Source organism: Rhinolophus ferrumequinum, chromosome 9 (assembly GCF_004115265.2).
Source record: "Rhinolophus ferrumequinum isolate MPI-CBG mRhiFer1 chromosome 9, mRhiFer1_v1.p, whole genome shotgun sequence".
Lineage (NCBI taxonomy): Eukaryota > Metazoa > Chordata > Mammalia > Chiroptera > Rhinolophidae > Rhinolophus > Rhinolophus ferrumequinum.
In genome coordinates, this window is record NC_046292.1 from 13,818,007 (window position 1) to 13,843,431 (window position 25,425).

Consider the following 25,425-nt stretch of genomic DNA (forward strand, 5'->3'; position numbering starts at 1 on the left):
CGTCTGAGTCACAGGCAGGCTCCTGTCACTGTGAGCTGTGTTGTGACTCCCCAGCTGACAGTTTTACAACAAACATATTAAAAGCTCCCGGCACTGGGGCTCCTAGATGTGGAACAGCCCAGGAGGAAAACCTCTCCCGTCCTTTCTTCAGCCAAAATCCTTCTCCCAACCCCGCCTCCCCCAGGGGACTAACTGCCCTGAGTACAAGGGGCTGAGAATTTTTTTTCACGAGCCTTTTTGAGGTGATTGGAGAAAAGCTGCCGAGTAAGGGAGCCTGAGACATCCCAGGCTGTGTGCCCCAGCCTGGGCCCCAGAGGACCAGGCTCATCCTCCATGTGGGAACCTGTGAACTCCAGAAGGAGCAGGTACTGGGGAAAGCATCTGGCTCCTCCTCAGCCCTGCCTTTGAAGACAGGTGGCCCTCGGGGAAGGATTATGTGGGCATTTGATCCTGAGTGCTACGATGTCCTGGGTATTGTGTTCATTCTCCCAACAACCCTGACATATGGGAGCTGCATTATCCCCACTTTACAGATTTGGAAACTGAGGCTTAAAGTGACAGGACATGCTCAAATCCACAGAGCTAGGTAGGAAGTGAAGGACCTGAGATTTGAAGCCAAGTCTGCCAGCCTTCAAACATTGCTCTTAACAATACTGACTGCCTCCCAACACACCAGCCCACCTTTTCTCAGCACTCCACCGGGATGGCAGAAACCTCAGAGAAGCAGGGACAGCCTGATGCAAATCCAAATCGAATGGACTTACTCTTCGGGGATGGCCTTGCTCATCCAGCTTGTCTTTCCTACCATCTGAGCCCAACCACAGTGCCCTCCCTGCTTCACAGACCAAATCTACCCTTCCCTTCTTCCTGTCTGCAACCAGCAGACAAAAAGCAAGTCCCCCCACTAACAACAACCAAAGCAAAGAGAGGAGTGAGACACAGGAACAGTTCTTTTATTGTACATCGGAGAAATAGCCCTGTGTGCTGGTTAAAGGTGCAACATACAGAATATCGAATTAAGAAAAGAGGGAACAGGGAAAGGGAAGGGAAGAAACCTCTTGAGGTCCAAAGTTGCAAACAAAAAATGGTAAAAGATTTCCTCACGCAAGAGGCATTTTTGCAAATACCATGCAAAACAGGCAGCTGGTGTGCCTTAAAAGAACCCCTATAAATAACAGAAAACACACTCCAAGCATTCCTTTACATGGACTCAGAGCACAGGAAAAGAAAAGAAACCAAAATGCCTTTTGGCATTTCAAGATATTTGGCACTCTTGTGATTACATTTTTTACAGTCCATTAAAGAGAATAAACTGACACAATATTAAGAGAAAAAAACAGGCTGCAAACACAACAGACTGCAGGGAGAGGTTAGAAAAAGCTCAAGCATTTTGTGTGTGTGTGTGTGTGGTTATTTTTTTTATGTTTTTTTTTCCTGACATATAAAATGTGTTCATCTGCATTAACTTGGGCAAATAGCTTGCAGCAACAAAGAAACACAAGCTTTACAATTCATTTTAAAATAAAACAAGGATTCTTTCTATGTTTCATTCCTTCGCAAAGTTCTCTTATTTTAAAACACATTCCTGATAACTTCAAAAGATGACCAAAATAAAACTGAGTATCTATCGAGATCACTTTCTGATTTTCTTTGTACATCAAGGATAACATAAAAAAATAAAACTGAACAGCATTTCACATCCAAGTGCACACAATAATTTTTGCAAGATTAAATAATGTAAACATTGGGAACAGCCAAATCAGCGAAGAATGCCAACACCTCAAAACACCCGGTGTTGCCACTTCATTATTTAAGTGGTTCAAAATCCAGATCTATAATTGCGCAATATTCACTGTATATAAAAAGAAATTGGTATTAATTTTAACAAATAGCTGCAACTGAGACTTCTTTATTTCTTTATATGTGTGTACATAGTGATTTTGTTATTTTTATTTTTTTTTTATTTTTATTTTTGCAGAGGAGCCCAGAGCCTTCTCCTCCTCCTCCTCCTTCTCACACCTCATCTGTCTCCCGGCCTGACACGAGATACAGGTTGTTGATTTCATCGTGGGTAGCAAGCTAGCAATAAATTTCAAAGTGCTTTCTCTTTCCATGCTCTTTTTGCCAATAACTGTTAATCGCCGTTCTTATTCTCTCCCTTAACTCATTGTCTTTGGGGGAGTTAGACACCAGGAGGTGCCTTGTCTGTCATATTTTTCAGCACGTCATCAATCCTATCATCTTCAATAACAACTGCAAAAAAGGGGGAGAAAAGGAGAAGTGAGCGCTCTTGGGCCTCGCCAGGGGTCTCCAACGTTTCTGGTGACGCCCGGGAGCCAGGGCAAGATTGGGGGAGGGCGGGAAATGAGGGTTCCTTTCGGGCTGACACAGCCCTATCCTCTGCGGCCTCTGCTAGGGGTCCCTTTGTGGCTTTCCTCCGAACCACGCCCCCCACCCCCTGGCTGTGTCCCATCTGGGTTCTGAGAAAAAGATGCAGACAGGGAGCAAATCCCACTGCCCTGGCCACGTCTTCACCACCCACCCCACCACCGACCCTGGGCGCATTTATCTAGAAAGGAAGCCCCAGGGCAGAAGAGGGAGGGGAAGGAGGAGCCAAGGGCTCCTGGTCTGGGACCCTCGGGATGCTCCGAGCGCGAAGCGGGTAGCCAAGGCTGGGTGCGGCAGCGCGGAGAGGGGGAGGGGAGGCCAGGGGCCAGTCCCACGGCGTGCAGCCTGTGGAAGGGTCTGGCCTCGCCTGGGCCCGCGCCCCGGTCTTGCGCGGACTCGGCCTCTCCGCTCTCCCCGCCGCTGCAGAGGTCAAAGCCTCCCTTCACTGTCTGCCTGGGGCTTGCCCGCCTCTCCGCGTCTGCCTGTCGCCGTGTCCTCCGCCTCTCTGGCCATCTAGACCTGGCCTCGCCTTCCTCAATCTCTCCATCAGTCTCTCGGCGCGACGGTCACCTGTCGAGGTCTCTGGGTCTCTCTCTGTGTCTGGGGTGCCAGTCGCCCTCATTGTTTCAGCTGCTTCTCTGTCTTCCCCAGACTTGCGTGCCCAGCTCGCTGTCTCTCCCGCTCTGGCTCCCTCTCCGAGCTTTGTCTCGGTCTCTGCCTATCCCGGTATACCCCCCACCCCCCGCCCCACGCCTCCCTCCCTATCTCTGCGTCTCAGTCTCTCCAGGCTGCTGTCGGTCTCCCTCCTCGCCCTCGCGCCCCTTAAGTTCCTCTCCGAGACTCTGCCTCCCAGTCTCTCCGGGGCTTTTCCAGCTCTGGCACCGAGCGCCCAGGCTTGGCAAATCCCCTTCCCCTGCCAAGTCACAATGAAAACCCTCGCGACCCGAAAGCCCCTAGTCTTCCCAGTAGGAATGGGGGTCCTGCCTCCGCAGTTCCCCACAACGTCCCTCGGTGAGTCGTGGGACACCCCAATCGCGGTTGTAGAGCGAGTGCAGCTGCGACTACAATGCGCAAAACGGGGTGGGGGGAGCGTAGAAATAAAAAAGCAAACTTTGGCGCGGGTGGGGTTCCACTATAACCTTTCAGCCCCCGCTGCAGCTAGAAGCCGCCACGCCCCCTGAGTGACCCCACTGGGGACCAGGCTGAGGTGGAGGGATTCCCGAGGCCAGCCCAAGCCGTACCCGCAGTGCGGGATCCCCCCAGTTCTGCACGATGGGATTCCATTGGGTCGGAACAGAGGTGCCGGAGACCCCCGCAAACCCACGCCAGGCCTCAGTGCCCAAGAAAAGGGGTGTCTGCGGAGGAGGCCGCGAACTCACCCCGCTTGCTCCGGCCGATCTGGCCCAGCTTGGGCGGCCGCTTGTTCTGCCCGGCGCCGAAGAAGTTGTTGGTGTCCTGCAAGCGGCAGGAGAAGATCTGGCCCACGTCGCCGCCGTCGCCGTAGGAGCTCAGCTTCTCGTCGCCGTAGGGCAGCACCTCCGACATGGTCGCGTCCGGGGGCTCCGCGGCGGCGCCTCCTCCGCCCGCGTCCCCGCCGGCGGCGGACAGGGTCAGCGGCGCTGGGGCCGGGGGCGGCCGGCCGGGGACGGCCCGTGGGTTGCGGCGGTGGCGCCGGCGAGAGGCGGGGGGACTCCGCTAGGGCGAGGGCGCGCAGCCCGCGCGAGCGACCCGGCGAGCGCCCGCAGCTGAGCTGCGCTGCGCTGCGGCTCCGCGCGCGAGTGACTGCTGCTCTGGCAGAGGCGAGCAGGACTCACATCCTCGGCGCTCTCGGGCGCTGGGCGGGGGCCGGGCCGGGCGGGGCCGAGAGCCGGGAGGAGGAGGGTGTCCCAGCGAGCCCAGAGGGCGCGGGGCCGAGGAGGGCGCACCTCCGGGAGCCGACGGGCCGGTCCTGCGGCGAGTGCAGGCGGAGCCCGCGCGGGTTCAGGGAGGCTGACTGGGGAGCGGAGAGCTGCCGGGCGGCGAGCGGCGGGGCGGCGAGGGGCGGATGGGAAGGAGGAGGGAGGGCACGGCAGGGGGGTGGGGACCCGGAGGGTGGGAAGGAGGGGGGGGAGAAACCGAGAGGGAGATGGGGAGAAAAACAGAGACCGAAAGAGAGAGGGAGGCAGGAGAATGGACAGAAAGAGCCCGAAGAGAGGGAGAGAGAAAGGAGAAGGAGAGAAGAAGAAGGGAGGGAGGGGAACGACTAGATCTGGATTGGAGAGGCCGAGGAGAGATAGGAGAGGGGAAGGGGAAGGAACAGGAGGGAGAGAAAGAGGGTCGGGGAGGGAAGGAAGAGAGTGAGAGAGGGAAGAGAGGGAGGCTGGGACGGAGGCGCCAGCCCTCCAGCGAGCTGCGAGCTAGAAATGCCGGCCGCGGCGCGGAGGCGAGGCACCGGAGGAGGGCAGAGGAGGGCGGGGAGGAGGGGACCCGGGGCCTCGGGGAGAGATCCCTGGAAGCCAAACGACGTCACGGGGCCGCGCCGGCCGGCGGGGCCGCGGCTCGCTTCCTGCCCCCGCCCCCAGCACCCGCCGTCCCGCCCGCGCGGAGGGGCCCCCGCGAGCCCCGCCTCGGCCCGGCGGCCTCCGGGCGCCTCCTTCCTCCGCCCCCCCCCCGACCTCCCTCCGGGTGTTTACCCGGTCCCGAGCCGGTGCGCGGCGGCTTCGCTCCGGACTCGCCTGCTCTGCCTCCCGCGGGGAGCTGGGGAGAGTGGGGGTTCCGGGAGCGGGAGGGGGAGCGGGCCGACGAAGCACAAGCGGGGAAGGACAGATGGAAGTCGGTCTCCTTGGAGGCCAGATGCTGGGGCAAAAGGTCGGAGGGCACCAGGGTGACCCGAGGACACGGCCTCTCCTGCCAGCGTCAAACCAGGGAGCCCCTTCCCCACCACACTTGCGCCCCACTTTGGAGTCTCGGGGCCCAGCTTCTTGGGCCTCACAGTCTCCCTCCCCCACTCCGTTCGCCCCGGAAGGCCCGGTTCTCGGGATCCCGCGGGGCTTGGGGGCTGAGGCGGAGTGGGGGAGGGAAGGGGCAGCCCTGCCTTCCGGAGGACAGGGGCGAGACTCGACGCGGGGCTCGCCTGGGATGCCTGGCTCTCAGCGTCCTCTGCCTCCGCTGGGGACGTCCCGGGTCTGCAGCCCTCTGCCCTCGGGGACCTCCCTTTCAGCAACAGCGAGGAGCCCTGGGGAAAGACTGTGGCTTCTGAGCGGAGGAGCGAGCTCCCGAATCCCAGAAGGGAGACGGGGGCAGCCCAGAGGCCTGGGAGGCGCATCTGCCCAGCAGACGGCAACCCGAGGGGACATGGTGCATGAGGACAGCTTGTTATCCTTGCCCGGAGCCAACAGCACCTGCTCTCCCCCTAGAGACTACCTTCGCTCAGAAGTGCCAGCCTAACCACGGAAAGGGGCAGCCATCCCAACGTCAGGCTTCCTGCTGAAGGCGAGGTTGGGAAACTCGTCTAGATTGCCCCGGTGTGGTCTCAACTGGCTCGACGTGCTGCCTTGCAAGGGGCTCCATCAACAGTGAAGGAGTACCATCAGGTTCACTCTCCCCTTAATTCTAAAATTCTGGGTAGGTGGGGGACTGGAGGGGAAAGGGGGGTTAGCTGCTGGAGCGGCTGCCTGAGAGAAGCCAGCCCATTCCCCTCCCAAAACCGTGTAAAAGGGTCACCAGGCCTCCAGACCAGGTACCGTGGGGGTAAAGGGGAAGAAAGGGGCTGAGAAACTGGAGACAGAGGCCCTGTAGCAGGTAGAATGAACGTGAACTTTGGATGCAGGCCAGGGATTCAAGCCCATTTGCTAGCTGTGTGACTTTGGGCAAGTCACGTCCCCTCTCTGAACTTTCATAATTTCAGCTATCAAGTGGTGTTTGTGACTAGCGGCCTGTGCACCTCAAAGGACTGTTATGAAAACAAAACAACATCTGCTACCGGTGCCTGGCTGAGAGTGGATGTGCACTAAACATTTGAGAAATGACTTAGAAGTGAGTGAGAAAGAACAATAGCACTTCCTTCATTCCCATTTCAGAGCCAGCAGAGCTAGGGGAATCCTTAGAGACGACCCAGTCTAATCTCTCATTTACAAATGGGGACACTGAAGCCCAGAGAGGGTCAGGGGTTTGCCCCCAATCCCACAGCTTGTTAATGCAGAAGCAGCAAGTCTCCAGCCTCCCCTTGCTTCACTCTGCAAGCTGCCTGTCTCCATTCATTAAGGCTTTCCTTTCCATGTCTGCTTTGAGGTTAGCACCAGGTTTCTATTCCCACCCCCCACACACACAAAAAAAACAAAAACATTTTTACATCCATTATTGACCTTGCTTCTCAAAATAAATACCTTTTGAGGTAGAAAGAGAAGATGTTGCATCCCTGTTTAACTGATGTAGCAGGAAAAGGGTAAGTGGCTTGCCAAGGTCACAGGCTAGTGATGGAGCCAGGAGAAGCCACTCTCCCCAGCTGGGATTCCAGGTCCCTGTAGGGGAAACCCCCACAGTGGTGACAGCATGCAGGGCTGGGACCCACTCATCTTGTACTCACCTGGCTCCTTCCTTGCGGCTGAGTTATGAAGCAGTTTACACACTGAGTGCCTACCACAGTCCCACTGTACAGAACGTAAGCAGAAAGGCACAGAGGGGCTGATGAATCCCTGCACACACAGCCCATGAGAGCAGGAAGAGAAGCCAGGTTTTACACCCCGTCTGTTTTTACGTTTACCTTGCCTTGTTCCAGAAAGGTTAAAGGTGGCAGTGCCACACCTTCCCAACTCAGTACACACCCCCTTACCGAACCACACACCCCTCCCGGGCACATGGCACTTTACAGTTAGAAAAGCATTTCCGTGGCTATTGCCTCCTTAGAGGCTTCCATTCAGAAGCAGCGAGAGTGGGATGGTCGGGCCCATTTTATAGAACAAGTACCTGAAGTTTGAGTGTGATGTCTCCAAGTTCACACGGAAGTTCTACAAGGCAAAGCATGGACCCGTACGACATCCCTCCACCACTCCCACTCCCAACAGGCTCCTTTACAGAGGCCTCACTCATTCCTCCGTTTCTTCCAGCCTTCAGTAGGGCACCCCTTCATCCTAGACCCCTACACCTGGATGCAGCCCCGTCCTGGGGCCCCATTCCTGCCTTCCGTTGGGGAAGGCAAAGGGGGCTGGCTCAGAAGCCCAGGGCTGTGTTGAAGAGGCCAGGTCCAGACGGAGGATGGACGGAGTGTGGCAGGAGTGAAAGCAGGCGGCCTGGCAGTACACCGTCTAGTGCCCTAGTCCAGGGAGAACGGGCCAGCCTTCCCCTTCAAGTCCCTACCCTGTTGTTTCCTAACTCTGTCCTCATTTCACCTTTGTTCCTTGGTCTCCTCATCTGTCAGATCGGGATAATAATTGTTCCTATTTGGCGGTTTGTTCTGGGGAAGAACATGCATGCGTTATACGCTGACACATAGATTAAGTCTGAAATAAATGGTCTCATTACTATTAACTATTGACTCTCTTTGTGGCCTTGAATAAACTAATTCTCTCCTCTAGGCCTCCGACTCTACATCATAAATTGGGAAACTTAGAGAAAAATCCTTTTTTTTTCAGCTGCAAAGTCAACCAGGTCTCCCAAATCTAGTTAAGACCAGCTTGAGGCAAAGGTGGGGGCCTTCCCCCTCAAACTTCTCCTGAAAGCTCCCTGACCTAACCTTGGAACTTTGTAGAACTGAAAACCGCAGGACTGGCCTATCTCCATGGGCCCTTCCTGCACGGACATTCTAGGGTCAAAAATCTGTATATGCGAGGCCCTGCTGTGTACTGAGCACACATTAGCTCCCTTTGTTCCCTTCTCCCCCTGCTCCTATCCAGATGGGGAAAGTGAGGCACAGGCAGCCGCCTCAGAAACTACGAGAAGAATGTGGCTGTTGGATACCTCAGCCCTGGTGCGGGCACCAGCTGGCAGCTCAGCACCAGGATCCCACTGAGGTGGAGCCCTGGGTATGCTGAGCCTTGTCAGCGCTGGCTGCAACCCCCGTGGTCAGCAGGGAAGGCCAGGGTGGGGTGCTGCGTCAGGGGCCAGCTGGTCACCTCCAAAGAGGCTAAGTGGCCTGCCACTCGGGGACCACCATGCTGAGCCCAGGCTGGATAAAAACCCATCCTACCCCCCATTCCCCCCCCCCGTCATCCCAGTGATTGGAACCTAGATGCAGCCAATTCCCCACCAGTCTTGAAGGGGGGCCTCCACCCCCGTCCCCACAACACAACACATATGTACAAACACACGCAGTGAGAGAAAGCGTGTTAACTGACTGAGGCTGAGCTCTCAACTGTTGGGTGACACTGCCTCCCTGAGGACACCTGAGAGGCAGGAAACCAAGGACAATCCTCTTCTAATCTCTGCATTTGGTTTACCCACAGAAACTGAGAGTGTAGATAAAAAAAGTCCCAACGTCTTGCAGTCCACGGCCCCCTTTGGGAATCTGATGAAAGAGATGAATTCTTTTCTTCCTAGACACAGAAAATTGCGTGTACAATTTCCATGGATCTCTGAACCCCAAAGGTTCAGATAAAGAATGCAGGACTAGATCCTACAAATGACAGTTCCCACCAGTGCCCTGTGACAACAGAAGGGCTTCTTATACCTTAAGCCCAGAGGCAGCAGAACCAATTGAGGAGGCCCTCAACCCGACTGTCCCCCAAACCTGGGGTCAGACGTGCAGGGGCTCACCCCTGAGCAGACGAATGTGTCTACTAACTGCTGAGCCAGTCTCCACCAAGGGGACCGTGCACGGCTCTGGACCCTTCCGTTCCCACGTGATGGTACTCTCATCCCACACATGTGATGTCATTCGATGTCCACGGTAAGCCTGTGAGGTTGGCAGGGCAGAGAAGGGGTACTTTCCCATTGTACAGTGGGGGAAAGTGAGTCCCAGATGAAGAAGATGAGCTGCCCAACTAGAGAGAGCCAGAACCGAGCCCCCAGGTCTCCCAACAGCCAGCTTAGTGCTCTGTTCACTGGACCTGATGGAGGGCAAATGAAATGAAGGGAAATCCGAAGGCCCAAGTTCAACCCCAGCTCCACTCCTTGTGATCTGGAGGCTGGCACTTCACTCTCAGAGCCAGAATTCTTCTCAGCTATAAAATGGGGATAACTGGATCAATTTCAAAAGGATATTGTGAGGCTCAGATGTGGTGCTAATTGCATCCACAAGATAAGGGCAGGGGACAGCTCCATGCAGTGAGGCCCACCGTCCAAAGCCCTCCAGGACTTGCAGGGATGGACAGAAGGGCCTCTTCTTTCCAGCAAAGGAGCTGTCTCTGTAATAGCAAGGGGAGACGAGTGAGAAGCAGCCACTGCATGCTCACAGAGGCCCTCCCCACCCTCCCCTGCCAGGCCCTAGGCTAAGCAGGGGATGGGGAAGAGGGCAATCCGACCTGGTAGGGTAGGCACCAGGCACAGGTGAGAAAGATGTGAGGAGAGACAGACTCACAGAAATAGAGCAGATAGAATAGCTTCGGAGAGGAAGACAGATCCACATGCAGAGGAAGAAACTCTTTTCACACACTCAGAGGCCAGAGACACACAGGGCAGACAAGAAAAAGAACTGCCGAGGAAAGCAGGTGACAGTTCTGTCTCTTCCAAGAGGCAGCAGAGAAGGGACCAAGTTGCTTGGCACATAGGAGAGAGAGCAAAAGGCCAAGACAGGACGAAAGAGATGAGAACAAGGAAAGCAGGCCAGGCTGGGGGAGGCAGGATTTCTCCACTGAGAAAAAGCTTCTGGGGAGAAAAGCAAAATCTATGCCATACAGTTTTTTTAAGCACCCTTTACCAGTGTGAAGTCATTTGGGTATTTTAAGAACATGTGATGCATTATGCATATCCCGTTTTTGTTGAAAGAAATCATGGTTAGTATATTTAAAGATGTGAATGCCTGGAAAATTATAGGGGGAGAAATGTGGGATTTTTCCCCCCTCTATTTTCTGGGTTTCTCAAAACTTTCACATCTGCACCCATCTTCCTGGTGAGTGGGGTAGAGAAAGGAACAGGAGAAAACATTCCTGCTTCCTGCTTCCCCCCTTTACAGGCTCTGCCCAGCTGGGATGAGCAGCCGAGGGTCCTCCTCAGACTCTGCTATCAGGCCTCTGAGCCCTGTTCCGCATCCCTCAGGGAAGAGAAAATTGCACAGGCCTTTGGAAGCACAACCTCAGTTTCTCCTCCAAGTCCTCCAGCCTGACTCAACCATAGGGGCACAGCGCCACCTAGAGGTCATAGTAGAGAATGCAGCGTTACGAGGGATCGCATCACCAGTGCTGCGGTGGAGTGAGGTGGGGTGGGGAGGGAGTAGGAAGAAACAAAGATTATGAGCCAATTTATTGCAAGCATGTATATGGCCCCACCCTGTGAAGCGCCTTAAATATTAGGGAAGACTGAGGGGGTAGGAGGCCTGCAGTTTTGGCAATTTGGACAATAATATTAGTATGACCTCATTTGTGCCCTCTTCCCACTGAGTGTAATCTGGAGAACACTCAGATTACAGATCCAAGGTGCTTGGCACACTAGGCGCTTAAGAAGTGCTTGTTGCATTCAGCTGTGACCCCCCAGAGGCATGGCTCAATCCCGGAGGAATCTGGATTTGAGCCACCTGACTTCAGGGAATGGCTCCGGCCGGGTCAGAGGTCAGGGGCAAGCGCTGAGAGGCATGTTATTCCACCCGGCAGGCCCTCACCCAGGCCTGATCGGCCCCTCTGACCAATGCGTCGCTGGCTCAGCCTCACGTGCCCCGTGCTTGGGGAAGGGAAGTGCCAGGTCCCTGGGCTGCCATGTGGGAAACAATAAGGCAGCTGCAGGGGAAGTGACTAATGAGTACTCCAGGGAGCGATTCAGGACATCACACAGGAAAGCTTATCCGAAATTGATAAGTTAACACTATCTAATTAGAGAGAATGTGCTGACTTCGCTGGCTTTCTGGGAACAGGGTCCTGAGGCTGTGGCACACAGCTAGCCTGAAGAGGGTCCACATCTCATCTCTCGGACTCGCAGCTCTGAAGAGGGCCTCCAAACTGCCCTCTCTGGTCCCTCATCCACTCGTTTTCTCATGAACACACAAAACGTCAGAGCTGAATGGAGCCTTGGAAAGCTTCTCATCCAAATTGCTCCTTTTATAGACAGAACTGAGGCCCAGAGTGATTAAATCACTCCATTAAGATCACATAGTAATGGAGCCAGGACCAGAGAGAAAGCCAGCCTTTGGGCTCCCTGTCCAGACCACTTGCCACCACGTGAAGACGTTGTCCTCAACTTTCCTATGTTGAGTCCTCAAAGCTCTGGTGACGTCACTAGGCATGAGGTTTCTCTTGCACAATCCACTCCCCTTGGCCTTAGGCCCTGAGAAGTCCGCCCTGCCACGGGCCTCATCTCTGGTCCAAAAGGCAACTCCCACAGGCAGCCTTCCAGGATTGCTTGCCCCACCTCTATTTCATTCACTAGTTTACTCACTCATTCCATGTACACTCAATGGTGAAGAGCCTGGGCTCTGGAGTCAGACTGCCTGGGCTTAAACCTGTCTCTGTCATGTGCTTGACCTCCCTGGGCCTTGATTTCCTTTTCTCTAAAGTAAGACTACAAATACAGACCTCAGGCTGAGGATGACAGGACATCAGTCATGCGCAACACTTAGTGAGTAGCGAGCAAAGAGCAAGCCCTAACGTTAGCTCCAATTAATGTATAATGACAACCTCCAAATTGTCCTGGAGAAGAAGTAAGATACAGTTCCTGCCCAAGATGTGGGCAACATGAAGAGCAGGAATTGGAATCTCAGGGGCGGGCACCTAACCCAGCCTAGGTGGGAAGGTTCAGGAAAGGTTTTCGGGAGGAGACACCTACAGCTGAGTTTTAAAAGGTAAGGAGATGTTAGCAGAGTGAAGAAAGAACCGGGATCCCACAGGCAGGAAGCAGCATGAGCAAAGGCTCAGAGACAGGGGACAGCATGGCAGTTTAAGGACCCTCAACAGGGTCCTTGTGTTGCTGGAGCCACATGTGTGAGACAGAGAAGGACGCAGAGGCTTGGAGAGGTGGCCCGGGCCGGGTCACACAGGCTCCATATGCCATGGAGGAGCCAGGGCTTGGTCCTGGAGGTGATGGGGAACCTAGGGAAAGGCTTTAAGCAGAGGGACATGGTCAGGTTGGTGTTTTAAGCAGAGCGCTCTAGGCTCTGTGGAGTATGTGTTCTCTGTGCGGTCCCCTTCAGCAATGACCCACTGCCCTTGGTTGGTTTCTTTCGAATGGTCGGGGAATCTGCTCTAACCAGGCCAGTCTCAAAAGCCCCTGCCAGCTCCAGTATTGTGTGGACCACAAATATTACCAACAGCTGGGTCACCACACCTGTTCCATGGGATGCACTCAAAGACCCTGAACCCTGTGGATGCAGAAACCGTCTTACTCATTTTTGCATCTCCAGGCACAGGAATAATTTAGCAAATGTTTGTTAGAGGAATAAATGCCCGTCAATGATACCAAACTTCCTTTGCGTGTTCCCGAGGTCCTGTGGGATCCACCAGCATCAGAGCCTTCGCCCAGCTGGAGTCTTGCACGCCTAGGACCCCGGTCGGAAAGTGTGTCAAACTGACCGAGTTGGTCGCGTTGTTTGCTTTTTAAATTTTTCCACACTGTTGTTTGCTTCTTGAATTTTCCATCATAACTCTGAATGAATTAGGATTCCAAAGTCCCACCTTCCAGCTCCTGCTCCCCCAGGATAAGCTGGGGAACCTCAAAGCCTCAACCGACAGTATATAGAACCAGGGTGTCACTGGTGACTCAGCGTGCTGACTAGCTTGAAAAAGCAGTGTCTGTAACACATCCCTTCCTAGCTTCTCCGGCTCCATGTGATAAACGGCTACAGGTGGAGGCTTTACGGCCAGACCTTGGTAGCCTTGAGCAAATCACATCACCTATAAAAAAGGGGAACTACGGTCTCCCCTGTTGCCTGCCATCAGCCTTGCAGAAACGATGCCTGTAAAGAACCTAACATCACCTGGCTCGTGATGCTGATGTGTGGCTGTAGGAAAAATGCAACCGCACTGAGCCCCCTTTTCTCACTTGTAAGGGGGGGACGACATCCCCTTTGTAGGACCCCAAGCATTCATGCATATAAAGTAGCTAGCACATTCATTCGGAACACCAGGAGCAGTTATTCCTGCCTAATGCTGTGGGCCTAGCACTAAGGTGACCGAGCACACGGGTTGACTTGGCAAAGGACTAAAATTCACAATAATGCCAAGGTCCGTTCAGCACTAACTTTCTCCTTCATCTCCCTGTCACACCCCACCCCCAGCCTGGGCCCCACATATCAGTTCCGGCCCCCTTCAACCCTCCTGGAGGTGAGGCTCCTAAAATGGAAGGTGGGAGCTGCCGCAAGTGAATGAGTCTCCGAGCCTGGACCTCAAATCTAGAACCTGCGTACAGGTGTCCGTGTTCCAAACCAGCCATCACGTCCTGAGGCAGGGACAGTGGGTTGCTCCTGTATCCCCCGCAACTGTTTGCAGGAACTCTGGAGACGGAACAATCAGTCTGCCCAGGATTTGAGTTGGGCTCTGGTAGGGCAAGCTGCCTCCCCTTCTCTTCAATCGCTTTGATCAGCTTCACTCAGGAAATCTGTGCCAATGGCTGAACTCGGAGAGATTCCCACGTGACTGCCCGCCACCACAGGCAATCCATCCATCCTCTACTAAAACCTGGACCCTCTTACAAAAGAACTGCGGAAAGGACGAGGAAAAAGGGGCAGGTGCTTTCAAGGCACTCAAAGGTCATTCCCATCGGCCACCCTCACCCTGCCCCACCCCCAAAGGGGTCTTAACACGTCACTGGCCAGGACTCAGCCCTGCCATAGTGGGTTCTCACCACTTCTACGCATTGCTCCACAGCGGCCCCCCTCTAGCAACTTGGGGCACAGGTATCTCGTGGGGATGAGCAGTGAGGGAATTAGTCAGTCCCACCGCTGATGAGCAGGTCCCCTGGGAGCCTCAGAAACAAGCTGAAGTTTAACTTCGGACCGGCCACTCACTAGCAGTGTGCCCTCAGCCCAGTAGGCTTCCCCGCTGGGCTTTCCTCTTCTATAAAATGCAGATACCTTGAGAGCCTTCGGGGGTTCTGTGAGGATTGACTCACTTTGAAATTGAAGTTCAAAAGAGCACATGCTAGTATAAGCTTGGTAAGTGTTAGTCTCCTCCCCTGCTGTCCCTCAACACCCCACCCTGTCCCTTTCTCTCGCTGCCACTCAGGATGTCAGCACAGACTCCTACAGAGATGCCTCTCAGCGAAGCCAGGCGTGACTGACGCTGCCCTCCGGGACAGCCCTCTCTCAGGCTGGCTCCGCCCCCAGACCCCAGGACCACCGAGCTGTGCACCGTCTGTGGGAGCCCCAGATCCGACTGAAGAAGAGAACACACACACAGGCCTCAAGGTCTCCAGTTCTCTGTGTCACGGTGGGATTCAATTCCATCCCGGGATCCTCAGCCTGAGCAATGAACTCGCACTGACAAAGCGAACACTGGGTTACAATGTGTTTAATTTGTGCTGCCCACGCTGGACACTGCATAGCACTGGTGTGAGCCCCTGAGAGCACCCCCACCTCCCCCGCACAAAGGAGGATCGGGAGATGCATGTCCAAAGCCAGGGAAGGGAGGTAAGAAAGAGCTGTACACATGACCTTTGATGACTCAGAGGTGGCAAGCGAGGTCCCCCCACTTCTCTTACACTCACAAACTCGAGCAGAAGTGAGGGGTGAATGGTACCAAGGGACGATGCGATACACCCATGGGATGTTCACTCTGCAGTGGGGGAGGGGAGCTTAGAAAAGGCTCTGTGCTCAGGATGCGGGGCCCTTTCCCTTGGTGAGAGCCTTGGAGAGCAGCTGAGACAGCCAGGAGGCAGGGGCAGGAGTGTCCTTATTGCTTCCGGTGGAAGGGGAGCCCTTGACAGCTCAGCTCAGGCAGGGAAAACCGGATCCGCCCTTCAGCCTCTCAGGAGTTCCAAATTAGGGCGGGAGGCGTGCTCTGCTGGCCCCCGCTTTAGGTCAGTGGAGATACCAGGCGGGCTGCAGCCAAGCTGCCGTCTTCATCACCGCTGAATTGACCACCATTCGAACTGTCCTTCAAGTGTCCGCTCTTCGTTCTGCTGATCAGAGTTCTATTCTTTTAGGTAAAAGGCAGATAGATGCTGGATGTCACTTTCCTTTGTCCTGACATACCCATGTACACATTTAGCAGGCAAGCGGGTAAGGGGGAAAGGGACACAAGTGACATGTCCAGCCCGACAACTTTTTCCTGGGGTGTAAGCAAAAGGAAGAAAGACTAGGACAGAGTCTCTTCAGAGGCAGCTCTGTGAGGCATACACCACACTTGCCTCCCCTCCGGCTGAGTCACTCAAGGCTGAACAGTGCACCAGGAAGGACCAGAAGACAGGAACAGAAGGGCTGCAGATGACTGGCTTTGGCGCTTAAACAACGAGGTTCTCAGTCACACACATTGGCCTCGGGTTCCTGGGAAGGGAAGCCAGGCCACACCCCCAAGGTGGGGCTCTGATTCTCAGGCTGTGCTGGAAAGTGGAAAGGGTCCCCTCTCAGGTTGGAAAGGCAACATCCTATTGTCAGAGGTGTGGGATCTGGACAGTTCCCCCACCTGCCTCTGTCCGTACCTGGAGGGACCCGCTGCTGTTCCAAAGGCCTCCAGATAAAATCCCCTGAAGAGGGGGAGGTTCCTCTCAAGCGTAGCTGTGGGGGCTTCCGGACCGTTAGCTATTGTACAGGGGAACCACCCGGCTGATCTCCTGCCTGCAGATGGGGCACCGCTTGGGCTCCGGCAAAGCGCGGTAGCACTCGGTGCAGGAGCAGACATGCCCACACTCCAGGAAGACGCAAGACCTGAAGTTGCCGAGACACACGACACAGGTGCTCTTCAGACTCTCCCTGTCCTCAGGCTTGGCTCGGCTCAGCAGCTCGGCCTCGTGCTCCTGGAACTCCTTCTCCATCTGCTGGAGGCGCAGTCGCTCCTGCCACTGCAGATACTGCTTTCGGAGGATGAAGAAGAGGGCAGCACAAGCAGCAAAGCCAAACACCAGTGTCAGGATTTTCCAGAATCGGACGCTCGACTCCTGCCTCTGCAGCAGGCTGTCAAAGTCCTGGCTGCTCAGATAATACTGCATGCCCTGCTTGGGGGGCTGCAGGCGGATGGAGTTGTTGTCCAGGACCAGCTCACCCACCCCGGTGAGGGTAGCCCCAACCTTCAGCATCTCCTCAGTCTCCTGGATACCTTTGGGCCGCTCTCCGCTGATGTAGTGGCCGATGACGTCCGTGAAGGACTGGACCGAGGGGTGGAACTTCTCGTACACGGTCTCCAGGCCCAGATCCAGGGAGTCCAGGGGCTTGAGCACTCGCACGGCCACAGCCACGCCATCCTCGTGGGGCACCAGGTCAAAGGGCACCGTGTTGGTCCTCTGGTGAATGACCTTGGAACAGTCATTCCTAAAACAATAAGACAACTCAGGATAAAATAAAGGACAGCAGACACCTCACGGCCAGGCGGGGATGAGGGGGTCGCGTAAATGCCCGGAGGACGGGATCAAGTCTGAAGGAACGGGCAGAGCACAACAGAAATCACTATTATCCACGTGCCTCCATTTGTTAGGTTCCCAGGCGGTATCAGTGGGCAACAAGGACAGTCATCGGTCACTGCTACTGTTTATTTCGGCTGCTTTAGAATAAATAACCGATTCCTTAACAAATTAAAAATAGAACGACCGTATGATCCAACAACCCCACTCCCGGGTATTAAGCTGAGGGATCTTACAGGGCGAGCTGCACTCCCACATTCAGTGCAGAATTATCCACCACGGCCAAGACATGGAAACAACCTAAGTGTCCACCAACAGATGAATAAAGAAACGTGATACACATGTGGACACACGCGTACACTGGATTAGTATTCGGCCACAAAAAAGGAAATCCTGACATATGTGACCACGTGGATAAACCTGGAAGACACTATGCTAAGCAAACTAAGCCACTCACAGAGGACAAATATGCCACTTATATGAAGAATCTAAAACAGTCAAACTCATAGAAATGGAGAGCGGAAGGGTGCTTGCCAGGGTCTACGGGGGAGAAGAAAATGAGAGCTGCTATTCAATGGGTATCAAGTTTCACTTACACAAGGTGAACAAAGTCTAGAGATGCGCTGTACAACAACTCGGCCTGTGGTAAACGTACTGTACCACTGCACTTAACATTCTTCCAAAGGGTAGATCTCATGTGAAGTGTTCTCAGCACAATGAAAAATAAAATAAAAATGCAAACCCAAAACCCACTAGGATCACTTGGAAAAACGGTATTCCATCTACTGGCACAAAATTGCTTTAATAAATATCGAAATCATTAATCCATGCCACACATCAGTGGTTCGCAACCTGTAGAGGGCATGTGAACAGATTCTGGGGCCCCTGTCCTGGAAATTCTGGTTCGGTAGTTCTGGAACCCACCTGATGTGAGAGGTCCTCAGACCACACACAAGAACATCATCAGCATTAAGAAACTGGTCCACACCCATCTCGGGAGAAACTGAAAACATGGAAACAGTACCCAGGACACCAGCCTTGGAACTGACCAACTGTCAGGGTTTTGGCCGGTGGAGAGAGGCTACGTACCAAAGGTGGGTTGTTCGATTCCATACCATCTTGTGCTCCTGAAGTGTCAGCCGCTGAATCACCCCTTTACAGTGTTCCACAAATTGGCTGTTAAGTGTTTCCTTAACAGATCGAACAGCTCCTACACAGAAACAAATTATTCTGTTTTCTGAAGCACTGTTCTGTCCTTTCTTTTAAGGTAGTTTCAATTTTGTTGTTCGTTTCACCATTAATTAAAATGATGAAAATGTTATTACCATCAGGTATATTTTATGGGCACTCCCCTAAGCACTACATGGATCAATCACATCATGTCAGTTTTACAACAACAGGACAAGGCAGAAATTATTTTAGAGATGGGGCAATAGAGGTTCAGGAAGGTTGGGTAATTTCCCCAAGATCACACAGCAATAATCAAGGTCTTTCTGACCCCACAGCCCAAGGTTCTGGACCACTACCCCACGGCTACAAAAGGCCCTTGACACCAGCCAAGAAGTTCTTTATAAAACTTTTAGAAGAGGAAGTTGCTTTTCATTTTACCAGTAAATAAACATACCTTCAATAACAGCATAAGGCACACATTTTCCTGGAGCTTCTGAAAGAATACTCTTCAAGTCTTCACCCAAGTGGATTTTTTTAGCTCCCTAAATGCAAAGAATATATTGAATTGGCTATTGAACACTGACAGATTCAATCAAACTTAAAGGGCAAAAAAGGAAAAGACTATTTACTTTTTCACATTGAGAGAATGAGGAAATCAGACAGAAGGGGACTATGAGAGAATCAGATTGCAAAGCTGTGTCCCAGAAGTTTTAACCTATAAACGGATGGGGCAGCGCCTCCCTCTGTGCCACCTGCAAAATGTGGTGCCATGTACACTCGCCGTCCAGTGGAAACACTCCTTTTCAACCTTTTTTATGAAAAGTATAAATCAATGTGCATATCATAGACGGAACATAATTTAATCTCTTCTTGACAATACAGAACCATGCATCCAAAGGGCTTATATATGGAAAACACCTAAATGAGTGACTAGTACATGGTTAAGTGCTGGAGCAATGGCAGGTATTGTTATCACATGCCTTTCAATTCATGCTCTGAATCGCACATTATCATAAAGGGGTACCTTTGCCTTATAGGGCAAGGTGCCAAACACTATTCTACTTTCAGTTTGCCTTTCTTCCCTCTCATAATCAAGTGAGCAAGGCGACTTCTGCTGCTACCTTTCTCTAACAACCCCTAGTTCTCCCATCCCCTCCAATTCAGTTTCCAACCTGCTGTGCCTGGGAACCAACCACGCCTGTTACTGCTGCTTCAAAAAATAAGAGAAAATTAATGAAATTTCCTGAGCATGTGTGTGCCAGGCACAGTGCTGAGTGCTGGGGATTCAGGGATGAATGAAGGGTAATTCCCACTTTCCAGGTATTCCCATCCACAAATCTTAAGGATGCCAGAGAAGCAACCTCTACAGGCGGGAGGAGGTACTGGGTGCATCTTAAGGTCACTCCAACCTTAGAACAGGAGCAAGATCAATAAACACTTACACTAAGAAGACGGCAAAAAGTAACAGCAATAACAACTGACACAGTTTGCTTACTTGTTTTATTATCCCGTCTCCCTCCACTGGGCTCCTAAACTCTAGGAGAGCTAGGACTGTTTGTCTTGTTCACTGCTGTCCCCTTAGTACCAAGAATGGTGCCTGACGCGTAGCAGGCACTAAATATGTATTTGTTGAGTAAATTACTAAATAAACACTTAGATATACTATAGACCAGGCACTACGCTAAGCACTTTAAATGCACGAATCTATTGAATGTACAGTAGACATTCTTATCCCCAATCGGGGAGAAGGAAACTGAAGCTGAGAGATGAAATGAGTTGCCGCAGGTCACATAGCTGGTAATGTGTCCACCACATGCTGGCCAGTTAGAAGTTTCTTAAAAGGCGGAAGGAGGAACATGATCAGAAAACCCAGGCGTTGAATCAAGCTCGAATGCATTTACTGTGACTTTGAGCAACTTAATTTATCTTAGTCTCAGCTTCCAAAACAGTAAAAGAAGGGGGCCGGCCCAGTGGCTCAGGTGGTTAGAGCTCCATGCTCCTAACTCCGAAGGCTGCCGGTTCGATTCCCACATGGGCCAGTGGGCTCTCAACCACAAGGTTGCCGGTTCAACTCCCGCAAGGGATGGTAGGCTGCGTCACCTGCAACTAGCAATGGCAACTGGACCTGGAGCTGAGCTGCGCCCTCCACAACTAAGACTGAAAGGACAACAACTTGACTTGGAAAAAAGTCCTGGAAGTACACAGTGTCCTCCAATAAAGCCCTGTTCCCCTTCCCCCCCAAAAAAAAAACAACTGTAAAAGATGGAGATAGCAGTCTCACAGAATTTTCATGTGGATTAAATGAACACTAAGGTGTGAAAGAACCTATCCCAGGGGCTGGCACATAGTAGGCATGCAATAAGTACACAAGGATAAGACACAAACCCGACTCTGGAAGTTCTATGATCTGATCAAGAAAATAGAAGCTAAAATATTAGGAGTCCCAACTCTTTTTCCGGGAAGGGGCCATTTCATCCCCATTTAGGAACTAATTGGCAACGCTTTTAAGATCACTCAAAAATGGGTCCTGGCGAGTTCACTGCTTCAAAGACTCCCACATCCAGCCAACTTTATGCCAAGTTAATTTCTAGTGAGTTTCAGAGTCAGAAAGTGAAATATCAGTTACACTCATAGCCAATCACTTCAGGAGTTACTTGGTGATTTAATTAGGTGAACAAGTGGACAGCTGGAATCTCACTAGGATGCCATTCGCACCACAAACTGCTTGGTAACTTGCTTCATTCCAGGCAGATTCCAAAATTTCCCTCACAGCAGGGATTTCACACATTGGTTTCTAAAGCCCTTACTGAAAACAATCTGATAATGAAGTTAGTTAGTAGGTTTAGGAATCCATCTTTGAAATACACGTCCAAGTAAGTCCTAACCGTTGTACTGTGAAATTTCAGCCAAAACAAATCCACAAATATTTATTGAGTATCTTTATCTACCACTCTTCAAACACCGGGTTAGAACCTAAAAGGAATGAAGAAAGATAAATAAGACCCTGTCTCTAACCTAATGAGGCCAAACATTCACAATAACGCATTCACAATGTGGTCAATCAGAAAAAAAAAATCCTACACGTGGAATCAAAAGATCTAAGTTTACCCTCATTGAACTGTAAGATCTTTCCCCTGAGTCTCAATTTCTTGATTTGCCACCCGGAGATAATTGTCATTTTCGCTACCTCAAAAAATTACTGTGAAGAAAAAAATAACAAGATGAGAATGTCTTATGTAAGCCATAAAGTGGAGCTCAAGAAGTCTTATTTTCAAAATAACTAAAGTATGAAACAAGGAAGAGTCTGTAGAAGCAAGGAGCTGAGTAGCTATGCAAATGGATCAAGTCTGGGGTTTCTGCAGGTGCTGTTCCCTCTGTCTGAAATGCACTTCCCCGAGACATCTGCAGTCTCCCTCGTCTCCTCCTGGGCTCTGTTCAAATGTCACCTGATTTAAAACAACAACCCTCTCTTTCTCCGGCATTCCATTTCTCTCCTCCCTGCATGACTCTAGTATTTCTCCCCACCTCTCACACCATGTGATTTCCTCGTTCATTGACTGTCAGGGCGCAGGAGAACGCACTCTCCATGAACGCAGGGACTTTACAGTCTGTTCTACTCATGCCATATCCCCAGTGCCCGGAGCATAGCAGGTGTTCAACAAATATTTGTCGAATAAAGTAATGAGGTCAAAATTCATTCTGAGTAATGGGAGGGACTGAGGAGAAAAGGAACCGTGAAGCAGTTATCACGAGACCTGAATTCTGATCCTAGTTCCTCCATTTGTTGGCTGGGTGACACCCTCTCGGAACCTGTTTCCTCTTTTGGATCGTTTTCGACAGTGTAGTGGCCCAAAGGAGAACCCTGGGCTCCCCGTCACCAGGGGTAGTGACCACCCGGCTGAGGCCAAGTCCGCTCCAGCACTGACCTTGAGCTCTCGGACGACCTGGGCCTTCTGCCGATACACGGAGTACAGGAAGGCGGTGACGACGGAGCTGGTGCCCAGGAGGATGAACTGGCCCAGCGAGGGCCGCCCTCCGCTCTCCATGGCTGAGCCGAACCCTGCGTGCACGAGGCAACGCCGACGTCAGGGCCTGCGACCCCCGCTCCGCACCTCCCGTCACCTGGGACCGCACCCGGAGACGGACCTTACCGGAAATCCACAGCGGGTCTCCAGGCGATGACGCAGACGGCCGAACCGGAAGTGAGGGCGGGGAAAGAGCAGACCGGAAGGCGGTGTTGCCAGGGTGATCGCCGCGCTTCTGCGGCCTCCCTAGGGGCGGGGCCTCCCGAGTTGGGTGTCAGGCAGGAGCTGAACTGAGATGAGCGGTGGGTCCTCTCTCCTTCCTTGATCCTTTCGCCTTCAATGCGAGGCGCACGGGCCGGTAATTGGCTGGCCCTCGTCCTCCTGATCTCACTCCCGCTGATTTCCTGGCGTTATTGTGTTGCTTGATGGGTTGTTCGATGTCTCCTTCATTAGACTGGGAGGAAAGAAGAGAATTCATGTGTAGTAAGTACTTAGGAGTATTACACATTTAAGCTTCAGGGCAAACCTTGAGACTTGGATTTTATTCTTCCACTTTACAGATGAGAAAACTGAGGCCAGAGAGGTTAGTCACTGCCAATGAGTGGTAGAGAGGAATTTACCGGACTCCAGAGCCCTTACCTCCAAGAGAGCAGATTATATCACCAAAGTAGCCCCTTAATTTACCATCACTACACATAACAACATATTGCTTATTAATAATTACAGCTACATTCATTGAATGCCTATTATGTGTCAGATACTGTGACAAAAAGCTTCACAGACATCATCCCATTTAATCGCCACAGCGCGGCTATAGAGCTGACTTCAGAGGCTGTTTTCTGATTTCTATAGTGATCTCCTTCCTAAAATAATCAAGAGATACCCAAAATCTTATCTAAAACATCTACTTGCAAAGCATGTATTCATCGAGATGTCTCCTACAGGTTATGCTTTAAATTCTTGAAAATACAGGAATGTACCCATTGGCTCAAACCAATGTATGTAAAATGCATTTAAAAACTAAATTGCTCCCACTGAAATTAATAAGCATTTAACCAACTGCCTGCAGAATGTAATATTATATAAACTATTAATTGTTGAATTTATTATTCATAAAAAATGTCATTACATTAAAAAAGTAAAAACAAAACTAAAACTGCTCCCAAAAAGTAAAATCTCTTTATTAAAGCAGGTGGCTACCCTGACATTTTTCAACCTCATTCCTTAAATATGATTGGAATCAAACAAGAATTACTTTCTATGAACGTGGGGTTAGAATCATCAGATTGTCAACACCGCCAGATATCTTTGCTGATTTTCAATCCAAGGGATGATCAGGAATTTGTAACACACACACACACACACACACATACACACACACTTAAAATGAGATCTATCTTTAATTTTTTTTTAATGGCCACTTTTCATTTATTTCAAAAGCTATTCAAAGACACCAGACAGTTTTAAAAACAGTAGAATTAATATTTTATTCTCATGTATAATTGGATGGCAATTGAACGTAATTTTCTACTTGATTTTTTCTTTTGTAAATAAAAAAAAATTACAAGTTTTAAAGAGCCAATGACTGGTTATGTTTTCAGAAAACATAATTAGATTAATACATTGATGGTGGATTCAAGTTTTTCCTTATTAGCTCCAGAAAATTCACCCACCTTTTGTCCATTTTTAAAAAATTGGAAGGTTGGCATGCATTTGACTTCACACTCTGAAGCAACATCCTGACAGTCATCCACATCTACTTCAAGGAACACGACATTGGAATACTTTTCAGACAGGGAATGAAAGAACGGCTTGATCATTTTGCAAGGCCCACACCACGTGGCTGAGAAGTCAACGACTATGAGCTGATTTCCTGCACTGCCCAAGGCTTCCTCAAAAGCCAACTTGCTCTCGATCTGCTTCACCATTTTGGCGGCTGAGGTCTGACGAACGACAGCAAGAAGCGATGAAAGTGGATGCAAAGGGCGGTACTAAGCTTCAAGTGCTCACAGCCCACCTTCCCTTTATAGCAACGTATCTTTAATTTTTTTAATGGAACTTGTCAAAAAGTTTGATAACACGTTGTGTTGGCAAAGCTGTGGGGACACAGACTCATATATATTGCTTGTGGGTATAAAATTGGACACTCTTTATGAAGAACAATTAGGCAATGCTGATCAAGATTAAAAGTGCCCACACCCATTAACCTAGCAATTCCACCTTTAGAAATTCTTCCTACATAAACACTCACACATGTGAACATGACAAATTTACAAGACTATTCACTGTAGCATTGCTTTTAATAACAAAAGAATGAAAACAACCTACATGTTATCAGTTGTGAATTGGTTACATACATTTTTAAAATATGTGTATATGAATGAGCATAGTGAAGTGAAACTGCAAAACTGGGGATGAACCCATTTATTTTAAAAAGAAGGGAGAAGAATATGTATGTTTGCATATTTCTAAAAGAGCTTATAAAAAGCTGATAATATTGTTTATCAGGGAATTGGGTGGCTAGAGAACAGAGTGACTTTTTACTCTTTTGTGCTTTTTGAGTGTGAAAGTATGGCATATTTCAAATTAATAAAACTTGAATTTAAAAAAAGAGGAAGATAAACACACCAGTTGTTCAATAACCAATAATTACAAAGGCCTCCTGCATCCCAGGCTCTGCGCTGGGCATGAGATTGTTAAACAGCCAGGATCTGCCCTTTGCCTGTTTAGGGGCTTGTGGAGAAGCAGACAGGGGCGGTTATCTATTGTCCCAAACCCATTGAAGTTAGGGCAAGCAAAGTGCCTCGCAGGTAGAGTGGTGCAGTTTACTCTCTTCACTAGGAAAGGGATCTGAGTTCTGTAAACAGAATGGAGGGTCAGGTAGCAGGATGGGAGCAGGGAAGATTTTGCGTGCAGGGGGAACAAGGTGAGCAAGAGTGCAAAGCGAAGCAAGAGTTGACTGGTATAGCCTGAGCCCAGGACTTGTGACAGAGAGTCAGGAGCAAATAATTGGAAAGGAAGGTTGGGATCAAATCCTGTAGGTCCCTAAATACCAAGCCAAAATTTTAAACTTCATCATCTGGGGCATGGGATCTAATAGAGCTGAGAGCAAGCCAGCCATGATCTAATATGTTTTGTTTTTTTAATCATCTAAATTTCTGTATCTTTAGACCATAGCAGGGGGAAAGAACAATAAGGGGGCCATAAAATCGAAGACTAGGGGAATGTCTCCCCT

The 25,425-nt window shown here is 51.1% G+C and overlaps 4 protein-coding genes across 5 annotated transcripts; all 4 read right to left on the reverse strand.

Annotated features, from left to right (window-relative positions):
• Positions 1 to 935: 935 nt before the first annotated feature.
• Positions 936 to 4,814, reverse strand: CAMK2N1 (calcium/calmodulin dependent protein kinase II inhibitor 1). The gene is made up of 2 exons (XM_033115583.1): positions 3,768 to 4,814; positions 936 to 2,253 (listed from the first exon to the last, which is right to left on the reverse strand). The coding sequence occupies exons 1-2, from the start codon at positions 3,931 to 3,933 to the stop codon at positions 2,183 to 2,185; spliced, it is 237 nt and encodes a 78-aa protein (XP_032971474.1). The 5' UTR covers positions 3,934 to 4,814; the 3' UTR covers positions 936 to 2,182.
• Positions 4,815 to 4,975: 161 nt separating this feature from the next.
• On the reverse strand, positions 4,976 to 7,094 carry LOC117027636 (SH3 domain-binding protein 1-like). The gene is made up of 2 exons (XM_033115582.1): positions 6,953 to 7,094; positions 4,976 to 5,602 (listed from the first exon to the last, which is right to left on the reverse strand). Exons 1-2 carry the CDS (start codon positions 7,076 to 7,078, stop codon positions 5,057 to 5,059), a joined length of 672 nt encoding a protein of 223 aa, XP_032971473.1. The 5' UTR covers positions 7,079 to 7,094; the 3' UTR covers positions 4,976 to 5,056.
• Positions 7,095 to 15,783: 8,689 nt separating this feature from the next.
• Positions 15,784 to 22,439, reverse strand: MUL1 (mitochondrial E3 ubiquitin protein ligase 1). 2 transcript variants are annotated; one of them, XM_033114552.1, is made up of 5 exons: positions 22,317 to 22,439; positions 22,092 to 22,225; positions 18,620 to 18,707; positions 18,085 to 18,205; positions 15,784 to 16,906 (listed from the first exon to the last, which is right to left on the reverse strand). In XM_033114552.1, exons 2-5 carry the CDS (start codon positions 22,209 to 22,211, stop codon positions 16,177 to 16,179), a joined length of 1,059 nt encoding a protein of 352 aa, XP_032970443.1. In that variant the 5' UTR covers positions 22,212 to 22,225; positions 22,317 to 22,439; the 3' UTR covers positions 15,784 to 16,176. The 2 variants fall into 2 exon arrangements, with proteins under 2 accessions (XP_032970443.1, XP_032970444.1); XM_033114553.1 differs by having other exon boundaries at positions 22,312 to 22,356.
• Positions 22,440 to 23,610: 1,171 nt separating this feature from the next.
• Positions 23,611 to 24,221, reverse strand: LOC117027156 (thioredoxin-like). The gene has a single exon (XM_033114556.1). It carries the CDS (start codon positions 24,116 to 24,118, stop codon positions 23,801 to 23,803), a length of 318 nt encoding a protein of 105 aa, XP_032970447.1. The 5' UTR covers positions 24,119 to 24,221; the 3' UTR covers positions 23,611 to 23,800.
• Positions 24,222 to 25,425: the final 1,204 nt, after the last annotated feature.

Coding starts and splice junctions, on each gene's coding strand:
- CAMK2N1 (XM_033115583.1), bottom strand. CDS start 3,933: ATGTCGGAGGTGCTGCCCTACGGCGACGAGAAGCTGAGCTCCTACGGC. Junction 2,254..3,767: donor GATCGGCCGGAGCAAGCGGG/GTGAGTTCGCGG, acceptor CCTTTTTTGCAG/TTGTTATTGAAGATGATAGG.
- LOC117027636 (XM_033115582.1), bottom strand. CDS start 7,078: ATGGGCTGTGTGTGCAGGGATTCATCAGCCCCTCTGTGCCTTTCTGCT. Junction 5,603..6,952: donor AGCCGCAAGGAAGGAGCCAG/GTGAGTACAAGA, acceptor GTCTTTCCCCAG/GGCTCCTCGCTGTTGCTGAA.
- MUL1 (XM_033114552.1), bottom strand. CDS start 22,211: ATGGAGAGCGGAGGGCGGCCCTCGCTGGGCCAGTTCATCCTCCTGGGC. Junction 18,708..22,091: donor AGGTCGTCCGAGAGCTCAAG/GTCAGTGCTGGA, acceptor CTTTGCATTTAG/GGAGCTAAAAAAATCCACTT. Junction 18,206..18,619: donor GCCTTATGCTGTTATTGAAG/GTATGTTTATTT, acceptor GTTTCTGTGTAG/GAGCTGTTCGATCTGTTAAG.
- LOC117027156 (XM_033114556.1), bottom strand. CDS start 24,118: ATGGTGAAGCAGATCGAGAGCAAGTTGGCTTTTGAGGAAGCCTTGGGC.